The 26,126-nt window shown below is 50.6% G+C and overlaps 1 protein-coding gene across 6 annotated transcripts in view; it reads right to left on the bottom strand.

Moving 5' to 3' along the window:
- Nucleotides 1-1,381: 1,381 nt before the first annotated feature.
- Adcyap1r1 (ADCYAP receptor type I) overlaps nt 1,382-26,126 on the bottom strand; it is a 109,564-nt gene continuing 84,819 nt past the window's right edge. For 4 of the 6 annotated variants that reach the window (XM_052721230.1, XM_052721228.1, XM_052721229.1 and 1 more), the window contains 11 exons: nt 25,644-25,753; nt 25,065-25,162; nt 24,502-24,634; nt 23,154-23,307; nt 22,755-22,815; nt 22,081-22,150; nt 17,974-18,065; nt 11,583-11,666; nt 8,688-8,817; nt 7,285-7,326; nt 1,382-5,916 (listed from right to left, as the gene is read on the bottom strand). In XM_052721230.1, coding sequence (XP_052577190.1) covers nt 5,728-5,916; nt 7,285-7,326; nt 8,688-8,817; nt 11,583-11,666; nt 17,974-18,065; nt 22,081-22,150; nt 22,755-22,815; nt 23,154-23,307; nt 24,502-24,634; nt 25,065-25,162; nt 25,644-25,753 — 1,163 coding nt within the window. In that variant the 3' untranslated portion in view covers nt 1,382-5,727. The remainder of the gene's footprint in view (nt 5,917-7,284; nt 7,327-8,687; nt 8,818-11,582; nt 11,667-17,973; nt 18,066-22,080; nt 22,151-22,754; nt 22,816-23,153; nt 23,308-24,501; nt 24,635-25,064; nt 25,163-25,643; nt 25,754-26,126) is intronic. The other 2 variants (XM_052721231.1, XM_052721232.1) reach the window with 2 other exon arrangements.

Raw genomic sequence — 26,126 nt, 5'->3', positions numbered from 1 at the left:
TTACATTTGCCAAGAAATTCCTCCGTAATACGGAACTCAAGATTTCCAACTTAATGTTTGGCTCTTCGCCTGTGCTTCTTGAGTATGACCTTCAAGAATGAAATGTGGAGCCTCCATTTGTCCTGATCAAATGATGACAGCTCTAGAAAGATCCGAGGGAGCAGCCAGCGGATTCTGACCCCCTGAGGGGTTACCTTTCAGATCGAGGTGTCTGTTAAATGAGTCATGGGGCGTGGCCTGTCAATCTCCCAAAAGGAGAAAAGGGCCAGTGCAGCCTCGAAAAGCAGACATGGCAGCCTCCTAGACACTGGGGTAAGAGGCCTCCGGGGCCTATCAGGTGGAAGGAAGGCTGACAGCTGTTGGCTTTCCGTTTATCTCATTGGCTTCAGTTCAGAGTGGTCTGGTAGCTGGAGGGAACTGGCTCTGTAATGAATATAGACTTCCAGCCCATTGTGGTCAGTACTTCCTATTCTCAGGCCTCCTTAACACTTGGGAATAATTTACAAATCTCTGGATTTGAAACCCTGACCTCCTCTCAGACGGATCCAGGAAAACAGAACACCAGCAGGTAGAACACAGGTCAGATGAGGCTTTGACAGAAATGTACAACCAAAGAGAGGATGCTGCATGTGGGATGCTTTGCCAGTGAAATGTCTCAAGCTATGGCCTTCAGAGGCAGTGACAAGTGCAATGTCAGGACCCCAGCATAAAAGACTCACCACTGGGATGGTGGCAGCTACTGTGACAGAAGCCTGGGCATCACCTTTTGTGGTATGGCACGTAGCTTCAGGTAACTCTTATTGTTTCTTCACCCTGACAGAATTCTAGGACTCTTTTTCTGACTTTCTGTTGCTGGCAATTAAAATATGACTAACGCACTGAGCAGGAGAGTTACGACAATCAATAGGCCCTCAAGGAAATGAGAGCTACTTAGAGTCCGTTACCTGGTGTGGCAAGGGGTTGGTGGCTCTGACTCTCCAGGAATGTTGTGGGTGGGACCCTCACAGCCAAGGGCACACCTGGCCTGAGCTGAAACATTCCCTGAAGGCAAGCTTTCAGAATCTGGGGGCTGCTCCCACCAGACTCCACAAAGCTCATGAGGCATCAAAGACTTTAGGCTAAGCCATTCCCGTTTTCAGACATCCAAGTGAACCCAGCTCCACTCACGTCACAGGGATGTCCTTTGAAGGCCAGGGTTTCTTTCTTTTCCTCCTCCATCTTCAGCTTACTCAATCCCATTCTCACTCCTCTCTTCTAGAATCCAAAAGGCCATGAGGCCTTGCAGACTACACTACTCTGGGATAATCAGATCTGGGGGGAGTCCTCTCCCTTCCTGACTCTTATCCTTACCCTCCACTTTCAGCAATTTGCAGACACCAAGGAAAATGATAAGACATTTATTGAGTCATCTACAGCAGTTTGACATCCTTAAAATCCCAGACAAGGTGTGAGCACAGCGTTAATGGAGGCAGCGGTAGCAGTGAGGTCCGTGGGATTTATCTTTATTGTGGGAAATCAAACCCAGACGCGTCCAGCTCCCAGGAGTGGGCCTGGAGCCACGTCTGGAGTACCAAGGGCTGAACCACTCCAGCCCTGACAGACGCAAAGCCTCAGAAGACAGACAGCAGACAAAACACACACGGCTGAGTACAGACACACGACAGGACCCGGAGTTCAAGGAGAGGGGAAAGAACGGGCATTTGGCCCACTTGAGGAACGTCCCATACCCTTGAAGGATTCCTAGGCAGATGGCACAGAGGTGCTCGCTGCACTCCCAGAGCTCTCCCCATCCTCACCTTCAAAGCAAACTGAACAACGTGGAGAAGATAAAGCTGGAATTCAATGTCCACCAGAGCCCCGTGGCCTCCCCCTCCCCCTCAGTGCTGGTGGTTTTTACAAACGGGGTCATGGTTAACCCAGGAGGGCTCAAAGCAGTAGACTGATTGCAAGGGATACCTTTTGGGGGGTCTTCACCCTAAGAACGAGCTGTGTTGTTTTCAGAGCTTGTAAACTGACAGGGAGCATTTCACTTCCATTTCATCCCTAGCTGGGGGGCAGATGATGACGTAACCATGGCCACACCATTGCAGATTAGGGGGTTGAGAAAAAGTAAGTATGGAGTCCCAGAACAGATGGAGAGGGCTAAGTTTGCTAGCAAGCATCCTATACCACGCCAACTCCATTGCTTCTCCTGTATTGTATCATGGACTCCTGGACTTTCTGCAGGTGCAGCCCCTCCTGCAAAAGGTATAGTGTACTCGACCGCTGCTTGGAGTGTTACATCTGGCTCACATGCAGGGCTGTGCAATACTGGTAGGGCCACATTCTCATTCAAAAACATGCTCGACCCACCTGTTTCCTCATGAGCCCATGGGGAAGGTTTACCCTTCAGATCTCCAAGTCGATCCCAGCTCTAATAGTCTTTGAATTTCCCCTTATAGGGACGAGTCAAGGTCAAGCAGCAGGTGAGCAGCAAAGCTGAGGAGCCCCAAGTCCCAGGCTTCCTGCTCAAGGCTCTTCCAGCTAGCTTCCAGGCTCAAGTGGAATTTGCAGGGTCACAGTACTTGCTGCCTTCTCTTTGTAGGGGGCAGAGGGCACACAAGGCATTAAAAGTCTCTCACAGCTTTCCTTCCAAGGAAGAGAGGGTACAGACCAAACAGAGGAGGCCCTGGTGCTAGGCGGCAGGTGCCAGGTTATTTCCACCACTGGGCCCTGATCAAGCTCCCCATCCCTGTCCCCAGAGAAGTCAGTTCAGGGAAGATGGGGTTAGGAAAGGACTCACTAGGGCTCCTGAGCACGTCAAGGAGGACCTCATCGCTGCACACCGAGGTGGAAGTCAGGTCTTGGGCATTGGTGGATGCCAATCTCAAAGCTGCAACACCTCCAAAGCCCTCTGACTTGCTGGCAGTCTAAGCATTCCTGCTGTAGAATCTCATTTTATGAGGACTAGACCCTTTTCTGATACTTCCTGCTCCCCCTATAGCTGGACAGTCATGACAGGAAACAGGACAAGACAAGGATGCCCTACCCCCTAAACTATGTGGTCTGTGAAATTTGGCCTTCAGGGTTTCATAGAACAAGACCCCACTTCCCAGGAATGATCCTCTACAGACCGGGTGCCCCTTGGATCCGCTCTGCTCCTGCCTCAAGATTTCTAAGTCTATGAAGCCCTTTTTACCCACCAGATGGGATTTCTTAATCATTTTTCCCTTCTCTGGGTCCAGGCTGTATTACTGCAAGCCTTGCCTGGGGCCCATTCCAAGGGAAGATGGTTGGTGTTTAGATAGAACCCCAGAGGTAAACTGGGGTACACACAAATCAGTAAGTCTTATTGCTTGCGCTATAGATGTAAGAGGGTCAAAGGGGAGGGGTTTTACCCAGCCTTGCATTGCCCCTTCACTGCCTGTGGCCTCAGAGCCAGACCCTCCTGGAACATGCAGAATCCTTCAGGTACATCTGCTCACAAGACTAGCAAAAATAGTAATAATAATAACAATAATAGAAATCCTTCAGACAGAAAAACAGGCAAGAGGAACCTGGAACTTGTAGGAGGACGCAGGCTCAGGGCTCAGGAAGCAGCAAGGGCTCAGGGTTGATCTGGTTTTTGCTGTTTTGCAGTGATGGAACTAGACAGTCACAGTTTCTTCTTCCACAGTGAGGCAGACCCATGGGTGGGGGTGATGACAAGTGAACGGAATGGGGTTCATAGCCCAGGGGCCGCACCTTGGATGGAGGGTGCCACAGGCTACCTGTCTCTGCCAGGCCTAGAAGGCTAGCACGTCATATCTGAGGTCCCAGTCAAATGACCATGGCCTGAGTCTCCCTCTGCTCTAGAAACTTGCACTGTGGTATCCAAAGGGGAAAATACACAGAACGTCATTCCCCTCACCACACACATGCACATGCGTGCACACACGTGCGTGCACGCCCCTTCAGTCTGAGCCAACGAGAATCCTGAACCATGGCTTCTTCTAAATAGCTTGGGCTCCCTAGTACTGTCCAAAGTGCAAGGTGATCAACTGATTCTTGTTTGGCTGAGAACCTGGTTCTCAGAACAAGGGAGGGGAGAGGAGAGGGGAATAAGGTGTGGGGTAAAGGGCCAATGTACACCCAGTGGCTGGTCCAAGTCACTCAATGTTTCTGGGAAGGAGCAAGGAGGTGCTTTCCCCTTCTGGCTTTGCCAAAGACCCCAAAACTGAATTCACTGGTCAAGAACGCAGAGCTGGTCTCTACACCATATCAACTAGAACCTTCTCCAGCCTAATGGCTCTTCCAGCATCACTGTTTCGAATCTCCCATAGTTCCTTCTACTTAATACAACAGCAAGCAAGGCAGCTTCCCACATTCCCCATGCATTCCAGAGCACAGTCATGAACAAGTCCACAGGGACAGGGACAAAAACAAGCATCAAAGTGGAAAGAGCTGGGCCACATGGCCCCACGGCACTGCTTTTTTTCCTCCTCTCTTCCCAAATCTGGATGCGGCCTTATTTTAAAGTCGTGGGTTATGGCTGTGCAATGTACAGCTGGAGAGCCAAGATGGGCACTAGAGAGTCACCACTCCTCCCATCAGTCGCCTCTGCTCATGCACATGACAGACACAGCATCCCCTCCAAACACTCTACGAGGACCGCAAGTGATTCAAATGCCAAGGGCACACGGAGGAAGTCTTGCAGACCACTGAGTTTAGTCATTGAGTCCAGGCTGGGGGCAGCATCTACAGTTCTTGGTCATCAGTAGAGGTGGTGCTGTGGGGAGCCCTGGACCCAGGACTTGGCTCATGGAAATTGAAAGTTGCTTCCGAACTCTCTGATATCACTGCAAGGTGGCTGGTTCATTCTAGACATGGCTTTGACTTCAGGGGAAATTGAGAGAGGAAAGCTAGGGGCTCTCTGTAGGTGTCATGGCTGGAGAAGGGTTTCTTCAGACCATCCATTGTGGGCAAGGAGGGTAGAAATGAAATTATCACATGATCAAGTCTTGAGTCAGGGCACAGTCAAGGACATGATAAGATCTTCAGCTATCCCATCTTCTTCCCAAATGCATCTGCATTTCTGGCTCTCAGCTCTTACATCAAATGAAAAGCACCAGAACTTTCCCTGACCCTCACCCCAACTTAAGTCTTTGATTGAAAGAGCCCTGTAACCCTCCCATCATCCAGGCACACAGGAGCTGAGCACCTGGACAACCTAGATGTCAGGTAAGCAAAAGGAGCCTCAGGTTGACCCACTCCAAAGGATGCTCTGGTTACTGAGATGCATCCCTGGCCAACTGCAGGACTTGGTACAGGCTAAGAAAGGCCCACATTCAAAGTCAATTTAGTGAAAGACTTCTGGGGTGGGCACTACCCCAGCCTCTCCAAAGCAGGCATGTTTCAGCCTCAGCTCACAAGGCCTTGCACCTGGGATCAGGCCATCACTGAGGCTGGCCTTGACACAGTAGGTCAAGCTGGAACCTGGCAGAGGTGAGCAAGGGCATGGATTGGGGGAGATATGGGCCAACTTTCCAAATTTGAGGTGTATTTACATGTCAGATTGGGCTCAAATGGACCACAGTAGGTGAGACCCAAACAAGAGGTGCAATATCAGCCTACACCCTATCTCTCTCTTCACCCTTGGGAAGGTGCCCAGCTTCCTACCCAGGGCCTGCCCAAGGAGAGGGGAGAGGCACAAACATGCGCAGGCGCCGGCCTGCAGCCCCGGCCTGTGCAGAAGAAGGGAGACAGGGCTCAGGTGGCCAAGTTGTCGGCCGGGAGGCTGGACATGCGGAGCTGGGAGCTGCTCTTGCTCAGAATGGACAGTTGGGTCCCTCCATTCACTCCACTGCTGGCCAGGGACGGGTGCCGGTGCTTGAAGTCCATAGTGAAGTAACGGTTCACCTTCCAGCTTCGCCATTTTCTCTTAATCTCTGCCTGTACCTGCAATGAGCAACATGTACATGACTTCCCAGTGAGCATCTTCTATGCCCTGGCCTGGCACTTTCCCAGCTGCCATGGTGACTATCCACCCATCATCTCCCACTCCCCAGCTGTAGCCTGCAGCTTTGTCCTAGTCCGTCTGGGCAAAGCCCTCAGGCAGCTTCCTGTTGTCTGGGCCTCTCAACCGACCCGTCCTTTGGAACTGTCAAGAGTGCTCTCCTAGCAACCCCTTGAAGCAAACAGATCAAATAAAGGTCATCACCCTTGTTGACCACTGTGGGATGCATATGAGATTTACTCAAATAACTTGTAATATTCCAGATGCCCAAAGACCATGAATGGTGAGATCAGCATCTCTGGATAAGTCCTAGACATCCACAGCTTTGAACGCTTCCAAGGTGAGAAGATTTCTGAGACAGAGAGTTATAAAACAGTCCATGCCTCTTGGCAAACCCTCATGTAGCTCTGCATATAGTAAATGGTGGCCATGCCAAGAAAACGTAAGGCTCCATATGGCACTTCAGCCAGGCACCTTTATGCAGTATACGAGCTGCACGACTAGAAGAAGCACCCATCCCCACTTTCTCCACTTCGTGCCTCCTCTCCTTTGGCAGACTCCCGACAAGCAGCCCATGCTCCCACCTCTGGCTCTCCTAGGATCTTTATGCAAGGCCCTCTCTGGGATCTCTTGATCTGTTATAATCTGGTCTCCATTGACCTTCTTAATTGTCTTGAGTCTCAGATGCAAACAAGGGGGAGAGCCTGCTGAGGCCAAGATCTTTTCACTAAGACCTCTCTCCACTTGCAAACTCATCCCACATAGCCAGTGCCCACCACTTGCCTGGCACCTCTATCCTGGGTCTGCTCCAGAACATTACCCCAGCAGGCTAGAGAAGGAGCCCCAAATGGTAGCTCTGGGAACGAAACACCTCAGGAAGGCTCCAGGTTTCTTCTCAGGGTTTCTTTCAGATTCTCATAGGCTCTGTGCTAACAGGGATGGTCAGGCTGGCTTACTGGGGCTCAGCAGCTCTGCCCATCATAGCCTGATGGCCTATAGGTATTAACTCCTGCTCACTAAGGCATGTCTTTTGGAAAGAATGTGCCCTGGAATTGTGCTCTCAGCAGACATGATGCCGTCACCAACGGCACTCCACTCTGTCTTCAGTTTTGGCCTTAGCTGCAGAGTTGGAGTGATTCTGGAACAGGTAGGGGATTCCAGGAGATGTTGGTACCACGTAACACTGGCACCTATGTCAACCTATCCTCAGTACTGGGAACCTGGAAGATCCCATTTGAAGAATCTGCTCCCAGTCTCTCCCCACCAACCCCCACCTGCACTTCGAGAAAGGTGCCAAGACTGTGTCTTACCTCCCCATTCAGGAAGCAGTAGAGCACGGCCACCACAAAGCCCTGGGAAGAGAACACAAACCACCATGAGCCCACCAGCAAGGGGTCTCCTGGGACACAGGAGTGGCAGTGGAAAAGACATCAGAAACAAGAAAAACATCAGTCTAGACAGGGCACACCTGCGTAAAACTCTACGGTAACATGGAATGCGTCCTGCTCCCTAAGACAGGCACTCCCATGAAGCCAGATGGCCGATAGACCAGCCCCCACTGACAGACATCTCATCTTGGATCTCACATTCACTCGACCAATCCTTCCCATCACTGAAGACTATCTTTATCCCATTTCCTAGGGAAGCCACTCGCCCTTTCTAGAGGAAGCCAGAATGTTCTCTGGGCTCTGCTACTAGTCCTCAGGCTCCTGAGAGCAGGATTCCTTTAGAACAGAACATATGATCTTTATCCATCACCACCCCGTACTCTGCCCTCCCTTGGCAAGCTGCTTCTGTACACAGCAAAGCAAACCACGTGTGTTAAGTACTTGGCAGAGAATGAATTTAGCTCTTCTACACTAAACAAAGCAAGCTTTTCCTGAATGCTGAAAACCAGGTCTGTAGGACCTCAGTACACTGGGCTGTCATTTGAAAATGTCAGAGGAATGATGGCTGGAATATGCCAATAAACGTAAAGATGGGAGCCTTGGGTTGTAATTCCAGGGTCAGAACTTTTATCTACAATGCATCCAGCCTTACCAGAGTAAGAATGTGAATCGGGGAAAGGGGCTTTGAATTAAAATTCAAGTCAGTTGCACAGAGCATTCATTTTCTGACCGTCAAACTCAAATGCCAGTTTAAACGGGTGGCTTAGGGAAAGAAGCCCTCCCCCTTACAACCCACCACCATTAGTGCCTTCATTCACTTCCTGGCTGTGATGCATGCACTTCCTTATAGCCACCTACTTGCTCTGTTCCTCTTCTTGTCCTGATACCCACTCATTTAAAGAGTCTGTCCAGGTACCTCCAGCCCATTCAGTTCTCTGTGTCAGGCCCTAGACTGAGGTCCCCTATGCCAGGGACTCAAGGTGGATAAGACAGAACTCCAGTCCTCATGTGGCTGGATGCATGGCTGAAGTTAGGATGTGGACACAGCATAAGGGTCTTAAAGTCATCCTATCTCCTGGGCTTTCTGGAGCACTTTCAACTCAAGTCACTCAGGGGTACCTGGGTCAGGGCCCCCAGGCACAGTGACAGCCAGGCTTTATTGCATCTTAGAGCAGTAGAAAGGACCATAAAGGACTTATGCTCTAGCACTCATGTCAGAGACAAACACTAAAGTCAAGGTTCATAGGGTTACAGAGCTGGCAGCAGGTCAGAGGTCAGGGCTTAGCTTCCAATGAGCTACGCGCTCTGCGTGCACCATTGCCTACCTGGAAGGAGCCCAGCCCAAGCTCAAACACAAGTCGTTCCCTCTTGCTGACATTCTCTGGAGAGAAGGCGAATACTGTGTAGTGGATTCCAAACAGTGGGATGAGCAGCAAGGTGGAGCGAGCCAGGCGTCTGTCAGAAGAAAGCAAAAATCTGCTCAGGAGACTGCAGGACTTGGGAGCAGGGAGGGCAGAGGGCCTGTCACCAGCCCTGGCTAGCCCTCAGTGCCCCTGTTCACAGACCCACTTGGCATCCTTTCCTGGTGCAAGGGGCTTGGGAATGAGGGAGCCAACTAGAGGCCAGGGTTCCTAGGATGTTGTAAGGAGGCTTCCCCAGTCTGCTGGGCACTTAGTCAGTATCCTGCAGGGCCAGTGAACATGTATCATTTATCGGGGCCCCCTTGAGTAACGTGTAAAATCAGGATAGGATTCCAAAGTCTTGAGCCAAAGCATGCCTGTCCTGGCTCAGAAGGAGCTGTGTGACCTCAAAAACAGCTGCCCAAAGACCCATGGAGATAGGGCTTTTCTGAGTCTAGGGATAGCTAGGGACATCGAGGGCCATGCTGACAACCAGGAAGGAGGGTCCTAGATGGACCGTAGAGGAACTTGGGAGGGTTTCAAGGAAAGACCTGCTGGCTGAGCAGAAATTCTACCTGCCCCAGAACTGAGTCAAAGGATGAGGTCTGCCCTAAAGATGGATCCCACCACACCTCCTGGGATCCTCTCCTGCTCTTAGCTCTTGAGATAGAGCCAAGAATAGGGTGGGGCCCTGTTAGTACAGGGACAGAAGAGGTCCACAGTAAGGACATCAGGCACACGTGGGCTGCTCTGGAGGGAGTAAATTTTCACAGGGGCTTCCCGGAGTGGGCCCCTTCTCTACCCATCCCAGGACAGTGGCCCCCTGTGAGCCTCCCCAAAGAGCCCAGCTCTCCTCTGCAGATGTTTTCCCCTCAGCTGTATCCAGTCCCCCCGGGGACCATTGGCCTCACCCTATCCAGTCACAGCTTAGCCCTCAGAAGTGGACAGTAAATATAAGGGCGACCATTTGACTGGGAGCAACTCTACCATGTGCCCCTCCTCTCCCCCTCCCAGTCTTTCTGGAAGAAAAGCACTCTGCTGAACATTGGACTCCAGCATTCTAGAAAAGCCAAATAAATCCCTAGATTCCGAATAAGGTCCTTAGTGTCCTAGCTTCTATGAGAGGGGAGAGAAGAAGGAGGAGGGGGGAGAGGAGGGGGAAGAAGGAAGGAGAAATAGAAGCTTCAGGAGATCTTTGGGAGAAGGTTCAGCCCAGTGAGGAGGAAGCCCACAATTGTGGGGCTCACAGTGCCCTCTTGCTCTAAGGCGGCTTATTCTATAGTCACTGAAGGTCCCTAAACCAGGGCAGGGCCAATGGGACCTGAGTGAGTCCCTGCAATGAGCCCACATGGATTCCTACCAGTCTGTTTTCACTGTAGTGACCCTGAAGAGGGCCCCTCTTTCATCTGTCAGGTCTCACAGCAAGCACCTTCAGGCACGCGGTCAACACCGGAAATGCCTGTTCTGTGGAAGAGCAGCAGGGCTGCTCAGCCATACGAGCTAGAGTCCTTAAAACCCAATGTCTCCTGGGCCCCAGGTCCCACTTGCCTTTTGGTGCCCAGGATCTGGCACCAGAAAGCAGCAGGGTGTGTCTGGAGACAGAATGGAAGTTGAAAGAGCTGGAAGATGTGCTTACAAAAGCACATGTATGGCAGATCTGGGGGTCTTGTTGGGTCCTGAGCAGGCTAGGGTCCTGCTTTCCTCCTCCAGCTTCCCCTCTACAGTGGACCCATTCCAGGTTCTTACTTCAGCAGAGAACCACGATGCTAAGCCTCATCGCTGTTCACAGTACAATTCTACAAAACTGAGAAACTGGCTTTGAGGAATGGTGCCGGACCCTTCCCAGCCACAGGGCAGATGTGGATCTGAATAGAGGGTTTCCCAGGGTATGGCCCAAGAACAGTATCCACCCTCCCACAGCTCTGAAGCAGGGACTCAGAACACCTCACAGGCCCTTGGCAGACAGGGCAGTGGTGACAGATGAGAGGGACCCAGTGTGGGGGACTTGTAGATGTCTGAGTTGACTGTCTGGGAATGGGAATTCCCAGACAAGCTATAAGCCTTGAACTGTGATTAACTCAGAGACCCAGTGACACAGCCTCTACCTCTGTCCTCCGATCCCAAAGAACTATCAATAGGAAGAAGAGTCCTACAATCTCAAGAAGAGCTCATGAATAGAGCCACCCAAACTATAGTGGGTTGCCAGGAAGGCCACACCTCCCACTCTGTGACCTAGGGTGTGATTCTTAGGATGCTCTAGGTTCCAGTCCTTGCCTTGCCAGTCATGTGACTTACTCTATCTTGTCATGCTCTAGTTTCCTTGTCTATCAAATGGAGAGACAGTGAGAGAAGCCACCATACAGGGTCCTTGTGGAGACTGAACTCAGCCAAGCAGCACACAACGTGCCCAGCACATAGTGAACTCATCCCAGCTCTGAGTGCTTACAGTTCTGCCACTGCCAAGACTAAAGCCCAGAGACGTGAGGTTCTGAGGAAGGACACACTTCTGTCAGCAGCCACGAACTGCCGACTGTGGAGTGAGGCAAGCATCAGTCGTAGCCACCAAGTCAAGATGTCCCTGCAATGCCGCAGCTCCAATACCCACATGCCCTCCAGCCCCACCCACGAGATTGCAAAGAACTCACAAGACACACATCAACATGCAACAGCCAGGAATAGGGTAGGCTGGGAGGCTCGGGGTGGCTCTCCACACTCCTCCAGCCTGACAGAACACAAGCACAAGGCGGTGGCGGCAACAGCAGCATGCATCCCCCACCCCCTCCAGGACACCCGGCCACAGCCACGGCCACACACACTTACAGAGTAATGGTGGATAGTTCTGACATCTTGCAAGAGTGCTGCTGAGCCCGCTGTGGCTTGCAGTAGCATTTCTGCACGCAGCTGCTGGGTGTGACAAGATTAGCACTTCTGTCAGCTGGGGGCATTGGGCAATGAAGAAACTGCAGTGGGACTCGGGAAGACTTAGTTCACAGGGCACAGGGAGGGCAGAGAAGTGAGGGAATAGAGACAAGCTAAGGAAGCCACCCAGAGGAGAATGAGGACACTAAGGACTAAAACACACTCAGCTCTGGACAGAGGAATGTATGTGTATCTGTATAGTTACAGAACATGAGCGCGCATACACACACACACACACACACACACACACACACACACACACACACACACACACTCGGGCCACTAGTAGGCAAGTAGTATTAAAAGGCAGGTGTGTTCAGGAGATGAGGCCCGAGCTGGGAATCAGACAGGGAGCCAGAGGCCATCTCTGTATCAGCCCCAGGCTTAGAGCACGGCTTTGCCAAGGTCACCCAGTAAGACGAACAGCTGGAGACTCATGCTGTGGACCTCACGCACAGCTGGCATGAGGAGATAGAGTTCTGGACTTGTTGGCAAAGATTGCCATGGGTGTTCTGACCAGTTCTTCTTCCCCCACCCCCACCTCCTCTCAGTGTAAGGACACACAGGAGAGTAGAGGCAGGCTGGGCACAATGGACTGTTCATTAGTCTAGACCTGTATTTACCTACTAAGGTAGCCACTACCCTAGATGGTATTCAAATTAAAATTAATTAAAAATCCAATCGAATGAAAACTCTATCTCAGCATTCTAGTCACTGTATCAGAACTTAATAGTCACATATTGCTCATGGTGAACACGCTGGATATAAAACCAGGACATTCGAGAAACTCCTCAGGACAGCACTAAGCTAGACTGCTCCATCCAGGTATATGGACAGGGGCTGAAGGGCAAAAGCCTGAGGAAAGGGATGCCTTGAGGAGGCAGCACTGAGGCCAGGCTGCCCGTGAACCCTGCTGTCCTCAGTCACAGGCATCTAGTTGTCTCTGCTGATGCTTTCTAGTCCTGCTCACGCTTGAGCTGGTGTAAGGCAGGGACACTAGTTTCCCTACCAGAGATCAAGAGTCCATGCCACCTTAGATAACAAGTCACCTCCCTGTGAAGGGCTCTGGGGCACCTCCTGGTGGCGAGTGAATGCATTAATCAGGTGTGCAGAATAATTAGGTCCTTAACATTCAAAGACCTGCTTTCGGACTCCAGCTGGGGAATGGGTCTAAAGGCAGCTAGAGCCTGGGGGCATGCTACTCTGCTGAGGCAAGAACATGTATTGCATACTTCCAGATGAGGCAAACACCAGCCTGCCCAGCAGGCTGTTCCTCTCCAGGCCTGTGGTACTCATTCAATAAATGGCATCTTTTATTTTACATCACCTATGAGGTAGGTGCTGTAGGCCTGTTTTATAAGTGTTATTTGATGCTTTGCTACTCAAGAGATCCCCAGACCAGTAGCAGGAACAGTACCTGACTGTCACTGGTACTGTTACATATCAGTAACAGACTACGGTGCCACTCTGACCCTACTGACCTGCCAGCCCAGGAGCTGCACTTCAGCCTCAGCCTTGGGGGTGGGGGGGTGTGCTGGAGAAGCCCTGTCGCAAGGTATTCCTGAGAAAGTTCTTGTGTGTGCTTGGTAAATGACAAGGGACTGGATTGTGTGTGTATGGAGAAAGAGAGGGTGATACAAATGAGGAGAACAAGGATCTCTGGGTCCACAGGAACAGCAGCTGTTTTCCTGGTCCTCTCCTTTGCCCAGACCAAGCAGCTAACATCCCCCAACCCTGGCCGAAGCAGACAGGGCCAGTCTAAGACACTGCACACCCACACAGCTGTTGATCGATTCCTGTCGCCTTGAGTTCTAAGCTTTAGCCTCTCTCCCCAAAGACCTCTCCCTTTTTTCCCCCAACACTGTCCCATATTCCTCCCTTTTGGGGATCCGCAACACTTTACAGTAAATATTGACTTCCCTGATTCTCCTTTTAAAAAAAATCTGGAAAATAGCCAAAGGACAATTTAGTGACACGTTTACTGGGATTGGTGGCCCTGATGAGGGTGGAAGGTCAAATCCAGGAGCAACAAGGTCAAGGTGACATCCAGAGGGCTCTCAGGGGAGACTATCCAGAGAAAGCGGGAAGAGGCCCTCTCCCAAATCCCTGCCCCTGGCCTGTAGTGGCCTGCAAACAGACTCACGGAAAAGCAACAGGTCCTGCAGTGACAGGAGAGCTGACCCAGAGAGTGAGGACGGCAGGGTGGAGGCCTCCCAGGATAAGTAGGCAAGAGGGGAGAACGGTTTCATCCAGAGATACACCCAGGCCAAGCTGGAGGGCCGCCCCAGTCCACGGAAGCACAGGAGACTCAGAGGAGTGTGCTGGGGTCGGGGTGGGGGCTTCCCTGAATCAGAAGACCTCCGATGGTCAGTGGGAATTGACTTGTGGGGATTTGGCCAGTGGCTGGTGCAGAGGCCCCCTCTGCAAGTAAGGGTAGGCGCTTCCGGGTCCAGCTCTGACATGGCTTCTCTTCATCTGTAAGAAGGTCAGGGCTATTCCAGGGTCTCAGCTCTCACGTCTATCCCAAGAATCTGGCACAAGGTTTTAACGGTGTCTTTTGTGTGAGAGGCTGGCCGGACTGAAGCCCCAGGAAACATCCAATGGGATACTAGACAGACAACTATCCATGCCCTGTGCAGAGGGCACTCCTGTTGTCTCCACCTCCGAGCCTAGGAATCCATGTCCTACTGCTTCCTTGGCAGCCTGTAGACCATGATGGTCTCCTGACGCTAAGCTCACCTGCACCTTCAGTACACTGCCCAGTCCCCAGGAAACATTCCCCAGAAAAGCAGCCCTGCTAAAGTGTGGCTCAGCACCACTTCCTCCTCCAACAAGGAGGCAGAATAAACCCAGGATCCCAGAGGGCATCCACACCCGGGCTCAAGGCTTTGTGGCCACTGACTTATTGGGTGGCTTTCTTTTCCTGGGTTTCTCAGGGTGACCGTTTCCCTAAACCACCCCTGACAGAACTCTGGGGGCAGATACTCATTGACAGGGTGAGGGTTATGGGCTGCAGGGACTGGAAGGCCATACCTGTATGTCAAGCCCTTGGCTGAGCATCCTGATTGAAGGGCTGCCTGCCCACACAAAGCCTGTCCTGGGAGGTGGTGGAGGAATCCCTGCGGGAATGTGGGGTGGGGGGAGTGTGCAAATAGGTTTTCCCTCCCCACCTCAGACCTAAGCGGTAGCTTCTAATGCCCACCTCCAAGAGCAGAGCCGGTCACAGGCACTAAGAATGAAGCCAGGCCACATCATGGCTGGACTAAGCCCTTCCTTGCTCAGTCTCAGTCTTCCAGAAAACCTGCTTCTCTTCCACCCTCCAGAGCCAGGGAGCTGTGCCTGGCAGAAACTCAGGTTTCAGGCCCAAACAAGCCAACCCTGCCAAGCCCAGGGCTGAATGCTTGCACAACCCTAACCTGAGCCCCTGCTGACCCTAATGCAGGCCCAGGCTCCCCTGCCCTCCACGGAGCCCCACATCCGGCAGGTCCCTCAAGGTTGAGCCAAGAGCACCTCGGTTGACAGTGGACAAACCCTTAGCATCTGCACAGCTGGAACCAACCTACAGGAAAGGGGGTGAATGCTGCTCTGAGGGCACAGGCAGGGGGTCCTCTCGGGCTTTCTTGGGGACTCTCAGTCTTAAATTTGTTCTGGAAACAGAGGAAAAAACCAGAGAGCTGTTGTGGGCAGACCAGAAGGGGCTTTACAGCAAACACACACGTCTAGGGTCCCAGGCACAGCCCTGGAATCTCCCACCACGCCCTGCCCACCCCAGATTCTCCCTCCTCCCCAGTGCAGGCACCTCCCCTTACAGCCAGCTTCTCTAAAGTCCTGGGAATGGAGTACTTTTATATGGGGGGTGGAGGGGAACGTCCGGAGCCTACCAGGGATCTTCATTCAGGAAGCCTTTTATTTTACACACTGGCTTAGCCTTATCAAGTACAATCTGTGGATTCCCTGAGATCAGGAGGGACGACACAAGCTGGCTCTGGTGCCCACTGCCTGCACTGTGGCCACAGCCTAGCTCCTTTTCCTGTTGGAGTCACCAAAGGTTATGGAACACTAGTGTCCTCGCTGTAAAGGGGGCGTCTCGTTAGGGATAGCTTGCCCAGCTTGCTCAGCTGTGCCTGTGAGCATCAACTGCGTGCAAGCCTTTTTACATGCTCTGCAGCTCTCAGAAGCTTTGTCACAGGATCAGTGACGTCTCTTTGACCCTGGGAACACTCAGACACATAGCTGAATTCAACGGGATCAAGCTAATCCCTTGTCAGCCTTATAGATTGTGTTAATCTTTGCGACTGGAGACTACCATAGCTTTGGGTTTTTTGTTTGTTTGGTTGGTTGGTTTTCTATCAAATAGCACTGGCCAAGCCTGTAAAGTGCTGTTTTTACACTAAGAAAGTAAACCTTCTTCAAAGTTCTGGATTAACATCCAAATATTAATATAAACCATGTGCTAATTACAAGTGGTTCTTATCTATACGTTAGGAAGGCCCACTGGTCTTTCCCATCAGGCCAGGGGCAGTTGTTGTTGTCTAGGGCAGGGCATTTGATATGGCAAATATGTGATCAGGGTTCCCAGAGCATCCTTGTTTACTGAGCCCGAGCCCCTGTGTGTGTGTCTCTCTCTGCATAGGCAAAGTAAGGAGAAGCTGGAAGGATCTTCTCATTCAGCCCAAAGAAGATGGCCCAGAGGCCTCAGAAGAAGACAGATCCTACCAGGAAGGGGAGGAGACTGAGCAAGGTTGACAGTGCTCAGGAGACAATGAGGCTAAATTAGCTTTTCCAGTTACAAGAGGTGACAGTCAGTAAGGGAGCCAGTCCGCAAGGCAAGCAAGAGAAACTGAGGCTGGGCATAGAGGCACGACTTTGGCTTCCTACATTGGACAGGAAGGTGGCAGAGGGGAGAAGGGGGCTCTTTTATGACTCTCTGAGACAAGGTTCTCTCTCCAGTGCAGGGCAAGAAGCAACAGAGCTGCTGCCCTGCGGATAGGTCACGGCTTGTATCAATAACTTCCTGTTGCATCACAGACACTGACAAGGAAGGGCTGTTACAAAGTAGCAAATAAATAAATACATAGATAAACAGCTGGCAAAACATGAAAAGATAGACAAGTAAAGGGTTGCTTAAATAAGTAAATAAAACATGGCAAAAACATGAAACAAGCATGGGGGAGGACAGTAAAATGATCACAAAGGTGTCCTTGTTCAATGTTATGTAATTATTGCCGAGGCAGAGAATACATCGTATATAGTGAGGACCCTGTGCTAACCAGTGACACAGGGAAAGGAGCTCTAGGAGAACGGCTGGTAGACCCCTCTGTGTCGCTCTCTCTACTCCCCCCTCATTTTTCTCAGAGAAGCCATCAAGGTTGTGAGCCTCAGGCTGGGTTTGTCACAAAGACCCCAGTGACGCTGCGAGAGTCCCATGGCTGCCCTCACCTACCCTGGGCTGCTACTATGCCCTTCCAATCAGCCTCACAGAGCCCGTGACCTTCCTCTTTAGCATTAGAAGTATCTTCACACCCCACACTCCATTTCTGAGCCCAAAGGGGGAGTCAACAGGAGCTCTGTCCGATTTTCAGAATGGGAAGGGGCTGGGATTGAGGTGGTCATGTGTTTTTAGGGCAATCAGTGACTGCAAAACTACTTCTCGGAACTCGAATGTCTGTAAGCGTAGCCAAAGCCTTGCACTCAGTGGCAATCACAGAGCTGATGCTCCTCTGCTGAGGACGAAGGGGGCCAAGGCAGAAGGTCAGACAGACACAGAGGTGGACAGAGCTATTCTGAGGGAAGGAGGAGGAAGGAGAATCTCCATGCAGAGTGTGACCCAGGAGAAGGTCCCCCTGCTGACTGCCAGGCACTTAGCAGCTTCTGCATAGTGGATGAGGGGGTGTGGCCTGTCACAGCCATGCCTCCAATGGGCTCATCTTCCCACAGAACCAGCATCCCCAAAGGAAAGCCAACTTCTAAACAACCAAGACCCTAGCTCCCCCAGGGACTCTGGAGTTCTCCACTGATTTTCCTGCCACCACAGAGGCTCTGTCAGTCTCTTTCTCTCTCTCCTCTCTCCCTTTTCCATGCAGCATCCATGTTGCTGAGGAACTCTGGGTTGGCTGAAGCCTGGGAGGGCAGTTGTAGTTCACAGGCACTTTAATGAGGAAGGAATCTTGCAAACGCTCATGCTAGGTCAACCTGCCAGCAAAGTTCAAGCTTTGTCCTGCCTGTGACCCCGAGTGCAGGCCATGTGGTCGGAAACGGCTGTGGCATCCACATAGCCACATAACATACTTACAAGTAGATGCTGGACTCATTGCCTCCCATGTCTGGCGACTGCAGCTTCTGCACAAGGATGATGATGATGCCGATGAAAAGCACAAAGTTAACCTGAGGAGGAAAGGAAAGGCAAACTCGAATCTCTGTCCAGCCTGGTAGTCCCCAACAGGACCCTCTCCCAGGCGGGCAAGTTCCCTTGCAGACTTTGAAGCCTCCCACGGAGTCATTCGAATGAAGGAAAAGATACAAGAAAAAGAATTGTATGCAAAAACCTGGAAATAGAGAGCACAGGGGGTAAGCCAGAGGCGAGCACTGTCTGCAAGAGAAAGAGGAAAGAAGGCTAGGGTGTTGGAAAAGCACAACTGAGGAGGGGACTGTACAGTGACCCCCAAGCTCAGCAGATGGTGGGGTTGTGGGCCTGTAATCCCAGCACTTGCAAGGCCAAAGTAGGAAGATCATGCATTCCAGGGCAGCCTGGGAGATACAGCAAGCCCCTGTCTCAGAGATAGAGAGATAGAGGTGGGGTGGGGATGGGGAGAGAAAGTTCAAGTCCAGAGTCCAGTCCGTGGAGTACGGGGAAGCAGCCTCAGCGGCATTCCTAATTAGAGGACTGCCTGGGAACAGCAATAGCAGCAGCGTGTGCCATCAGGGACAGCTGCTTTCCAAACACAGTGGGAAGCTGCGTGTGTGCTGAGAAAGGAGGGGGAAGAGCCGCAAATAAATGCAAAGGAGGCACAACAAGAAGCCGGCACGCACGGCGGCGACATCTCTGGGCCAGAGCCAAAGTCGCCCTTAGGAAAAGAACAACACGATTCTATTTCAAAACAACAACCAACCGCTCCTGAGAACAACCAAGCATCCAAAAGCAGGAGAGTGATCGTCTTAAAGCCGACGTATACCAGAGGGAATGCTCTGCAGGTGAAGAGTCGTGAGAAAGAGACTGGAAGCCATAGAAGCCTTGATCAGGAAGGATCCTGCTTGTTCTCTTCTTTGTTTCACGGATCAATTAGCACAAGAAAGCACACTCCTGCTCTGCCCTGCTTGTCTCTGCTTCTGTTGCTGTCTAATTAATGCTCGAATTAACTCAGCAAATATTGCTGAGGAGAAAGTGTCATTAAATGTCTAGGGGTGAGGCCGGGCGGTGGTGGCGCACGCCTTTAATCCCAGCACTCGGGAGGCAGAGCCAGGCGGATCTCTGTGAGTTCGAGGCCAGCCTGGACTACCAAGTGAGTTCCAGGAAAGGCGCAAAGCTACACAGAGAAACCCTGTCTCGAAAAACCAAAAAAAAAAAAAAAAAAAAAAAAAAAAAAAAAAAAAAATGTCTAGGGGTGAGAACGAGGACAACACCAGAGATAAACAGACGATTTCAAATCGTGAGAGATTGACCCAAACCAGGAAATTAGAATGAGCAAGAACAACTCCCTAGGAGGTGGAGGGTCTGAGGAGAGCAATAAGTTCAGAAGGAAATGTAAAAGGAGTCAAAAGTATATGCGTTACAAAGCATTAGGCCCCGATAATTTCATGAACTTGTAAAGAAAATGCAGTTTCCCTGATATGTAATTGTTTCAGAGCTCTCTAAGATCCTACTACAAAAAAAGGTGGTGGGGGCAGGGAGAGGGTTAGCCCAGCCAATAAAATCTTACAAGCAAGAGGATAAAAGATAAAGCATTATCCCTAGAACTCAGGTGAAGGAAAAAAAATAATAAAGATAGGTGTGGCCGCATGTGCTTGTAATCTGAGGGCTGAAGAGACAGACACAGGCAGATAGATCCTGGACTGCACTCCAAGCCAGTGAGAAACCTTCAGAAAAAATCCAAATGGGAATTCTGAAGGATGACACTAGAGATTGATCTCTTCTGACCTCTCCACCCCACCCCCCACCACACACACACACACACACACACACACACACACACACACACACACACACACACACACGAGGGAAGGGAACAGACCCCCTCCAAAAAAAAAAAAAAAAGCTGAGCATGGTTACGTAGTGAGACCCTGTTTCAAAAGGCAAAACAAAACAAAAGCCAGGCAGGAACAGGAAATAAACTCACACCGACATTTAAGATACATGGAGAACAATCCTAAATCTTGAAGGACAACATTAACAAGCAGAATTTGGTGGTACTTGAGAAGAGCAAGCAGATCATGACCATAGATTTCATCCTAGGAACGCAAAGAAATGTGCTATTATTCTTTATGATGACAGATGAAAACAAACAAACAAACAAACAAACATGCTCCACCATCCCTGTGAGACTGGCAAATAATTAGTAATAGACAAGTAACCAGCATAGACATGGAGAGAACAGGAAGTGAGCACTCTTGCTCCTTGTCCATAGCCATGTGAACAGTAAATGCACACACTCTGTGTCCCAGAATCTTATTCCTCGCCATTTATCCCAAAGACTTAAGCACCCGTGCTCAAAGCCAGACACAAATACATCCCTAGAACTAGAGAAAAATTGGACTAGTGTATTACACTATTCTGTCATAGGGCATGATCTCTTCAGCCCATGTGATCCAATGCAATACCCGTGCTCAGCTTCACAACAACACACAGAAGAGCCAGCCAGGAAGAAACCCTTGCCCAATTGCATGCAAGACAATTGCCAATAACTAGAGCAAACATTGTCCTCCATAAAAACAAGGAATCAAAGGAACAGATATTGGAAAAGATGGGAAAAGCTGTTTCCATTTACAGGTTGCATAATTTTCTATGTAGAAACCCCATGTGAAGCAAATAAAAGGGATTAAACTCAGAAGAGAATTCAAAAATGTAACAAAGCCAAGAAATCACAAAAGCTGATCACTTCCCTGTAGGGCCTCAATACTACAGGGAAGGAAAGATCTACCAGATCTCCACCACCAGACACTACAATGAAGGAAAGATCTCTAGACTCAACCAAGGTCCAGGCTGGGGACGCCTCAGAGTAAACAAATGACAGCAAGAAAGACTGGGCAGACTGGGAGTGCTGCTGTGTTCTTGGAGAAAATCAACTTTCCTTCCAATCAGTACATAATTCAATGCAGACCTCCACCAGATTTTTTCTTACAACTTAATGAGGATATTCAAAAGTCTACCTGACTAACTGAATGTGTGAGAAGTGTTCAACCGAACAAATAAGACATTGACGTATACGGTAGAAAAACATACAGGGTCACAGCAGCGGGCACAGCTTCCTGGGCTGGCATACGAGTAACACAAAAGTGAAGGTCTCCAATCTGCAGTGCATAGGTGTTTGTGATAAATAACTTTCCAGCATATAAGAATCTGTAAGGAGACTGGGAAATGTGCAGCCACCAAAAGTATGAACGTAGAAAAATAGATAGCATTTTCAAAACAACAAAAAATAAATACATTTCTTAAAGATACATTGAACATCTAAACCACAACCGTGTTGTGAAGTGATTAAGAGGAGATTGGTTGTATAGCTTAAGCTGATGGAAATCCTCCATAAACAAGAAATGAGGCTGCGATCATAAAGATGAAGCCCGAGGATCCCAGGGCATGGAAGTCACGCTGGCCTGAGAACATGATAAAGTGGCAAAGAGAAGTCACTGCTCCTCAGCTGATCTGAAGGACAAGCTGCCAGAAGACTGAACGAGAGAAGTTCACAGGAATGTCCAAAATAAGTACACGCCACCAAAAAAGCTGTTCAGAAGTGCATGCCCGAACCCACTAACAACCCAGAGAAACAGACGCTCCATCCCGAAGACAGTGTCACCCTCCGCAGGACTCTGAACCATCAAATGACTGGTACTGCAGGTATAGGGAGTATCTGGGGAACAAAGGCACCAGAGGGAATGTGATTTGTTAAAGCATTTTTGCAAAATGGTGAAGGATCTGAAGTATTAAATGTATACCCTTTTGACCAGCAATTCCACCTCTAGAGATTCATTTGAAAGAAAAACTTATAAATCATGCTCAAAATCATGCATGAAATTATTCCTAGTAGCACCTTTCACAATAATTAAAAATGGAATAACACTAGAATAACTTAATAATGTGTGCGCCAATGTTACAGCATATAATACAGCTGTGACAAAGCTTATCTTTCCCTTTCCTGTATTCTCTTTGTCTGTCTCTCCCTTCCCTCTTTGTTCCAAGGATACTCACCATTATAGAGCCAACCACGGGGCCTTTGATCACCCACCACAGAGCCGTGCTGTCATTCATATCCCAGCAGCTAAAAGACAGACGGGCAAAGGGGAGAAATCATAACAGACCCTGCAGAACATCACACGACTAGCTGGGGGGCTGCACTTTTCTCCCCCTGTACTCCCTGACCAGGGCAATCTGGAAGTAGAGGTGGGCTAGCTAGAAGAATACCCCTTGCCCCAGGCTTGCTTTTTTTCCCCTCTGCTCCTCTGTCATGGCAGAGACTGGAGCCCAAGAATCAGGGTCACAATGGGATACTTGGAAAGGACGTGTCTCCCATTCAGTTCCATTGTCCATAAGGTAACCTTGGAGAGGAGAGTAACCTCACTTCTGACATTCTTCCTCCTTCTCTCTGAAGGATACCAGATGCTCAGAGTTGCCCCAAACCAGATGGGTTCAGAATTGTACCCATTCTCTTGCTGGACTGTCACTTAAGACAAGGCTAACCACAGAGGTGAAGGCTGAGGAGGAACTTGGGACCAGGCTTTGGTTTGGGGCTGAGAGAGGACTGATCACATGGGGTGAGGACTCAGGTGCTGCCCAGGGCTGGGTTTTGTTCAGAACAACATGTTGGGGAGTTCATGGGAAGCCAGGTGCCTGAAAACGTACTCTATACTCTCATCTGTACTTACCCTGCATCATCGAAGTACAGCCTCAGCACAGCCCACACGGTCACACACACAGTAGGGGTCCCTGGAGAACAAGAAAAGGAAATCCAACTTGCCCAGGATACTCTTAGCCTCAGGGGAGGGGGAAAATTCCTGGGGGTCCTATTGTCCCTCATCTCCAGCTTCTTCTCATACTTTCCATTTCCCCCAGCTTCAGGCCATCTGGTCTCCTAAGATGATTCCTAGGTATAGCGCTCCCTTAACAAATGGGGTCCCACCGGAAGGAAGTGAAAGATAAAATGGTTCTAAGAATTAGCAAGTAGCCTACAGCCTAGCAAGGGCTGTTACCTAATGGTTCCTAAAACTGGGACCAAAGACAACTGACAAGGAGGCTGAGCCATCCAGACCCAGCCAGTGACCTACCCCAGCCAATGATGGTGTACCAGTAGAAGTATCTCCTCTCAGGGAAGAAGGTCTCCACCAGCAATGTAAAGAGGTACAGGCCTTCAATGAACAGCCAGAAGTAGTTGGACACCACGCAGTAGTGGAAGAAAACCATGACAGCTTTGCATTCCACCTACAGGGACAGCCAGAGGAAAGCTGAGCTCTCTGCCCTGCCCCCAGGTAAATCCTGAAACCCAGCTCCACAGAACAAAGGGAAATCATGAGGCCTGTCAGCACTGGCATACTCAGCCTCAGGTATCCCAAGGACCTAAGATTATGGGCATTCCTGGATGGAGGAGGCAGAATACACAGCATCCTAGGACTCAGGAAAACCTGCCCAGCCAGGAAAATGCTGTTGTACAAGGACAAGTGATAACAGGCTAAAGTTCCAAGCTCCCCTTTCCCACCCTCTCACCCCTTACCCAGCACTACAGGTCAGGTAAGCAGGAAGAGAAGCAACCAGCAGTCCCCACGGGAGACTGCTTACAAATCAAGGATCTGGACATATCACAGGTAGAGACACGCACCTTGGCCCTGGGAAATCTCTTCTCAAACAGATCCTCAATACATGCCCTCCCAGTGAAGCCCCCAAGCCTAGCCTGTTCTTAGCCCACCCTATCATATGTCAGTTCTCTGCATATACCTCCTTCACACATCTGTGCTTGGGAAGGCATCTGCAAAGACCCTGGACAGCTGGCACACGGATTTCCACAGAACTGGTTACATAGCAAAGGACTGGCAAGCCCTGCCTGAGCCTCATTCTCATGTGGCCTTCCTGGCCCAAGGTCCAGGCTGAGGGCCTGTGTAGCTGGATTTTTCTTTGGGCCACCAGCTCACAAATAACAACTCAGAGACTTATTATTAATTATGAAAGCTCGGCCTTAGCTTAGGCTTGTCCCACTAGCTCTTACAATTTAAATTAACCTGGTTTTATTAATCTATGTTTTATCACATGGCTTTTTAATCTTTCTTTCATTTTACATGGTCTTCTTTCTCCATGTTTCCTTGGTATCTCCTCTGTGCCTTGATTCCCCCTCCTCTTCCTCTCCCCAGAAATCCTGCCCATACCTCCTGAGTAGCTATTGGCCACTCAGCTTTTTATTACACCAGTCACAGTAATATACCTGCACACAGTGTACAAATACCCCACCACAGGCCTGACTGTGTTTTGGCTGGGAGTGAAGTCATACACTGGCTACAGTAACCACTCCATAACTCCTGAACTTCCACATGACCCGAGACAAGGCTTTCACCTGCAGGGACACCTTCCCTGTAGGGTGCTAGCAGAGCAGAGTCCCGGGGTGGCTGGGCTGCTCGGCTCACTTACAGTGGAGATGAAGCAGTGACTGCTGTCCTGCTCGGCATACAGAATCCAGTCTTTGATGAAGACGGAGATGGCCCTCAGCATGAAGGACACAAACAGGTTCATGTGGATGAAGTTGCGAGTGCAGTGCAGTTTCCTGCGTGAACCAGGATGGGGAGGCCATAAACTGCACAGCATTTCACATCCTGGGGGGCTGGGGGGGGCTGTTCTGGGCCTCGTCATGGCTTGTCTTAATGGGGTCCCTCTCCCAGACCACCCTCTTCTCCCAGCTGGAGAATCCTCTGCCTTCCCCACCCTGGTCATCTGGTCATCTGCTGGCCAGACATCTCCCCCCTACAGCCTCTCCACCCAGACCAGGGAGATTAAAGCAAGCAAGGGAGATTCCCAGAAGGGATCCTGTCCAACTGTGAGGTTCTGGAAACATGAGCTGCTCTCTCAGGCCACCTTCCCATCTGCTGTGCTGCTAGGGACAGGGTCTGCTGTCCAAGCGGCATTCCAGGAACAATGGGAGGTAAGCACTTTGAGCAGGATGGACAGTGGTGGTCGTAACACCACCAGGCTCTCACCGGAAGCGGCACAGGATGACCATGGCAGTAGTGAGGGTGACGAGGGACGTGCTGTAGCCGACGGTGTAGAGGGCCTTCACCGACAGGTAGTAATAATCCTGGAGCAGGGCATAGGACACACTCCACTTGGAACCAGCCACTGCCCCCCTAGGACCCACACCCAGAATCCCCAGACCAAGGCCTGCCCTCCTGTGGGGCCAACATCTCCCCACTCTGCCATCACTCCACTCCCGGCTGGACACCTGCTCCTCTCTGAAAAGGGTCGTTACTCTAAACCTGTTCAGAATGTATTGAAGGCCAGGGTCCTGGTCAGTAAGAACCGAAAGCAGCCTTAGCTGCCTGAAGAGGGGTGGAAGAGACTCCCTGCTGGGCCCAGCATTAACCCCTCAATTACTGGGCTACACGGAAGGCGGTGTCCTGAAAAAGTAGCCAGGGTTGAGGGGACTTCTGGTGGGACAGAGCCCCAGCAGGGTGAATGAACATCCTACCCTCCATGCTTCAGGCTCAGTATACAGCAGGTGCTCGTGAGCGCTACCCAGAGCCCCGAGCTCCTCAGAACTAACCCACCATCTGACTTACCTGATCCCCAGACTCGGGTTCATAGTCATCAAACCCACAAGCATCGAAGTAATGGGGGAAGGGCTCCGACCAGCCATCCTCCGTGCAGTTCCGGCCCACGACCCCCATGTCTGCAGAGAACAGAAAACTAAGTAAGGTAGGTGAATGGCTTTAAGTGACCCTGGAAATGATTTCATACCAGGAATTCCTGAAAACCCTCGTGTTCAACTGGAGGCTCAAGCTAGAAGGTACAAGGTCGAGTGATCGCTGAAGACCTGACACTCATCCTTCACTAATGACAGAGGCCCAGGGTGAAGGGAGGGATGAATGAATGAGCAACCTGATCCCTGAACCAAGAATCCAGCATGCCTGTATCTCTCCTGAAATATTCCCAAACACTCACCGGAAGAGGATCTGGAGCCTGCCCCGCCCCCCCCCCCCCCCCCCACCCAGGCCCCCGGATCAGCACTTCTCAAAAGGTCAATGTGCAGAACCACCTAGAGA

The sequence above is a fragment of the Peromyscus californicus genome, unplaced genomic scaffold (genome assembly GCF_007827085.1).
Source record: "Peromyscus californicus insignis strain IS unplaced genomic scaffold, ASM782708v3 Scaffold_6__1_contigs__length_162567912, whole genome shotgun sequence".
Classification (NCBI taxonomy): domain Eukaryota; kingdom Metazoa; phylum Chordata; class Mammalia; order Rodentia; family Cricetidae; genus Peromyscus; species Peromyscus californicus.
The sequence above is the reverse complement of the archived record's forward strand: the minus strand, read 5'-3'. Positions and strand labels throughout refer to the sequence as shown.